Consider the following 1,897-nt stretch of genomic DNA (forward strand, 5'->3'; position numbering starts at 1 on the left):
AAAAAGACAATCCTGTTTTCTTGTCTATATTCTCTTGTGCACATGTATGCGTAGTCTGTAAGTATATCACATAATCTGAGTATAGTACATATTATGAGTGTAATATTGTTATTTATTATTTGTTAAAACACTACTATAATCGTAAGAGGAAATATCATTTTATTATTATCAAACATTATAATATTTAAAAGTGATATAGTATGGTATATAGTATGGTAAAGTACAGTACAATAATGTAATGATATTTTGAATAGAGTAATGATCCATACGGTTTTCATATGTGTATGAATACAAGGATATATTATTTGGAATTGTGGAGAAGGAAGTAAAGAAGAAAAAAGTTATACAGTTACAGATTTTAATTATTATATATATATATATATATATATATATATATATACAATTTTTTTATATCTTCCACCATTACCCCCACGACCGCGATATCCATGGCCACGATATCCGTGATCGCTGATCGGCATTGCGATCGACGGCCCGCCGTTTGCCATCTCTTTTCTGTAACAGAAGAAAAATTATCTTTTATCTTTTATATCGGCGGATAATTGTTGATCGTGCCAAGTGTGCACGTCAATACAGGAATGTCAGACTGCAGTTTTTAGTAGCACTATCACATAAGTGCGTGTATATTCAAATCATTTATTTCTTTATATTTACATTTAAATTTATAAAAGAGTGTAAAGAAAAAAATAAATTGTAGTTATTACAACTTATGCAAACAGTTTATTAAAATTATTATTAAAATTAAATTGCACATAATCATAATGAATTATGGGAAAAGTACGTATATTCTTATAAATTCATCAATATTAACGTTAACAATTTTATGATTATTACTATTTCTTTCTCTGTAACTTATCCTTATTATTCATTATATTTAAACATACTTCAGTTCAATTTTCTTTAATAAATCAGTAAAAATATTATTTAACTTGCATTACTTTTCATCTGTTTTCCGGCATTTTAAATAATTATCTATAGAATTTATAATATTTCACTTATTACTTTAATTTTGATTAGAATTCGATATTTCGTTATATGTTTATTTACATTGAAACATCTTTAAATATAATAAATATTAAGGATAATTAATGAAAATGTCTAAAAAGTAGTAATGATAAATTAATAAAAGTTAAAGGAAAATATTTAATATACTTTTAAAAAATCGTAATATTTCTACTTACTTCCTGATTTATGTGACTCTTTCTTTGATGGCTCTGATATTTCTTTGTCTTTCGACGGCAGAGGTGACTTTGATGGTGCATCGGAGGTGATGTTGATGGTCGCGACGTCGATGGTGGCGGTGGAGGCGGCGCAAATTTGTATATTTTGGTTTTTAAAGCCATAATTTCGGTTTTAAGTGCTTCTATTTCAAATCTATAATACATATTGATATCAATATAATAAATTAAGATTTTAATTAAACATAACAATCGATTATAATAGTAGGAATCAATAAAATATAAATAAAATATTACGTAGATGTAAAAATAAATATACTTACATGTCTTCTTTCTCGATATTCATTTTCGATACTGACAGTGAATATTGAAATGTAACTTTGGTATGTAGCCTTGGTTTTTATATATTTTCCACAAACTACGTACATGTAGAAAGACCATAGATTCTATTCTTACTTTAAGATCTTCATATAAGTAACATTTTCAAGAGGTAATACGGATCTGTAATTGGATCGGTTTATGATGTCTTAAATCTGTATTTAAGGCAGTTTTAATCTAAAGCCAATATTCATGATTCATATTTATTTATTTTTATTATGTCAAGACCATCTGAAGTAATTAAAATAACTCTGTAACTTTATATATATTAGGTGTACAAAAAAGTTCTGAGCTTTAGATTTCATACAACCGAAATAATAATT

At 26.2% G+C, this 1,897-nt stretch overlaps 1 protein-coding gene across 1 annotated transcript; it reads right to left on the minus strand.

The window, feature by feature from the left end:
* Positions 1-388: 388 nt before the first annotated feature.
* LOC148936021 (uncharacterized) lies at positions 389-1,687 on the minus strand. The gene is made up of 3 exons (XM_089080433.1): positions 1,520-1,687; positions 1,200-1,392; positions 389-513 (listed from the first exon to the last, which is right to left on the minus strand). Exons 1-3 carry the CDS (start codon positions 1,540-1,542, stop codon positions 424-426), a joined length of 306 nt encoding a protein of 101 aa, XP_088936559.1. The 5' UTR covers positions 1,543-1,687; the 3' UTR covers positions 389-423.
* Positions 1,688-1,897: the final 210 nt, after the last annotated feature.

This window comes from Pogonomyrmex barbatus, unplaced genomic scaffold, assembly GCF_055798465.1.
Source record: "Pogonomyrmex barbatus isolate J1 unplaced genomic scaffold, ASM5579846v1 scaffold3, whole genome shotgun sequence".
NCBI classification, from domain to species: domain Eukaryota; kingdom Metazoa; phylum Arthropoda; class Insecta; order Hymenoptera; family Formicidae; genus Pogonomyrmex; species Pogonomyrmex barbatus.

Excerpts from the sequence above, each read along its gene's own strand:
- LOC148936021 (XM_089080433.1), bottom strand. The coding sequence starts at position 1,542 with ATGAATATCGAGAAAGAAGACAT. Across the intron at positions 1,393-1,519 it reads AATATCGAGAAAGAAGACAT|ATTTGAAATAGAAGCACTTA; the intron begins GTAAGTATATTT and ends TATGTATTATAG. Across the intron at positions 514-1,199 it reads AGAGTCACATAAATCAGGAA|AAAAGAGATGGCAAACGGCG; the intron begins GTAAGTAGAAAT and ends CTTCTGTTACAG.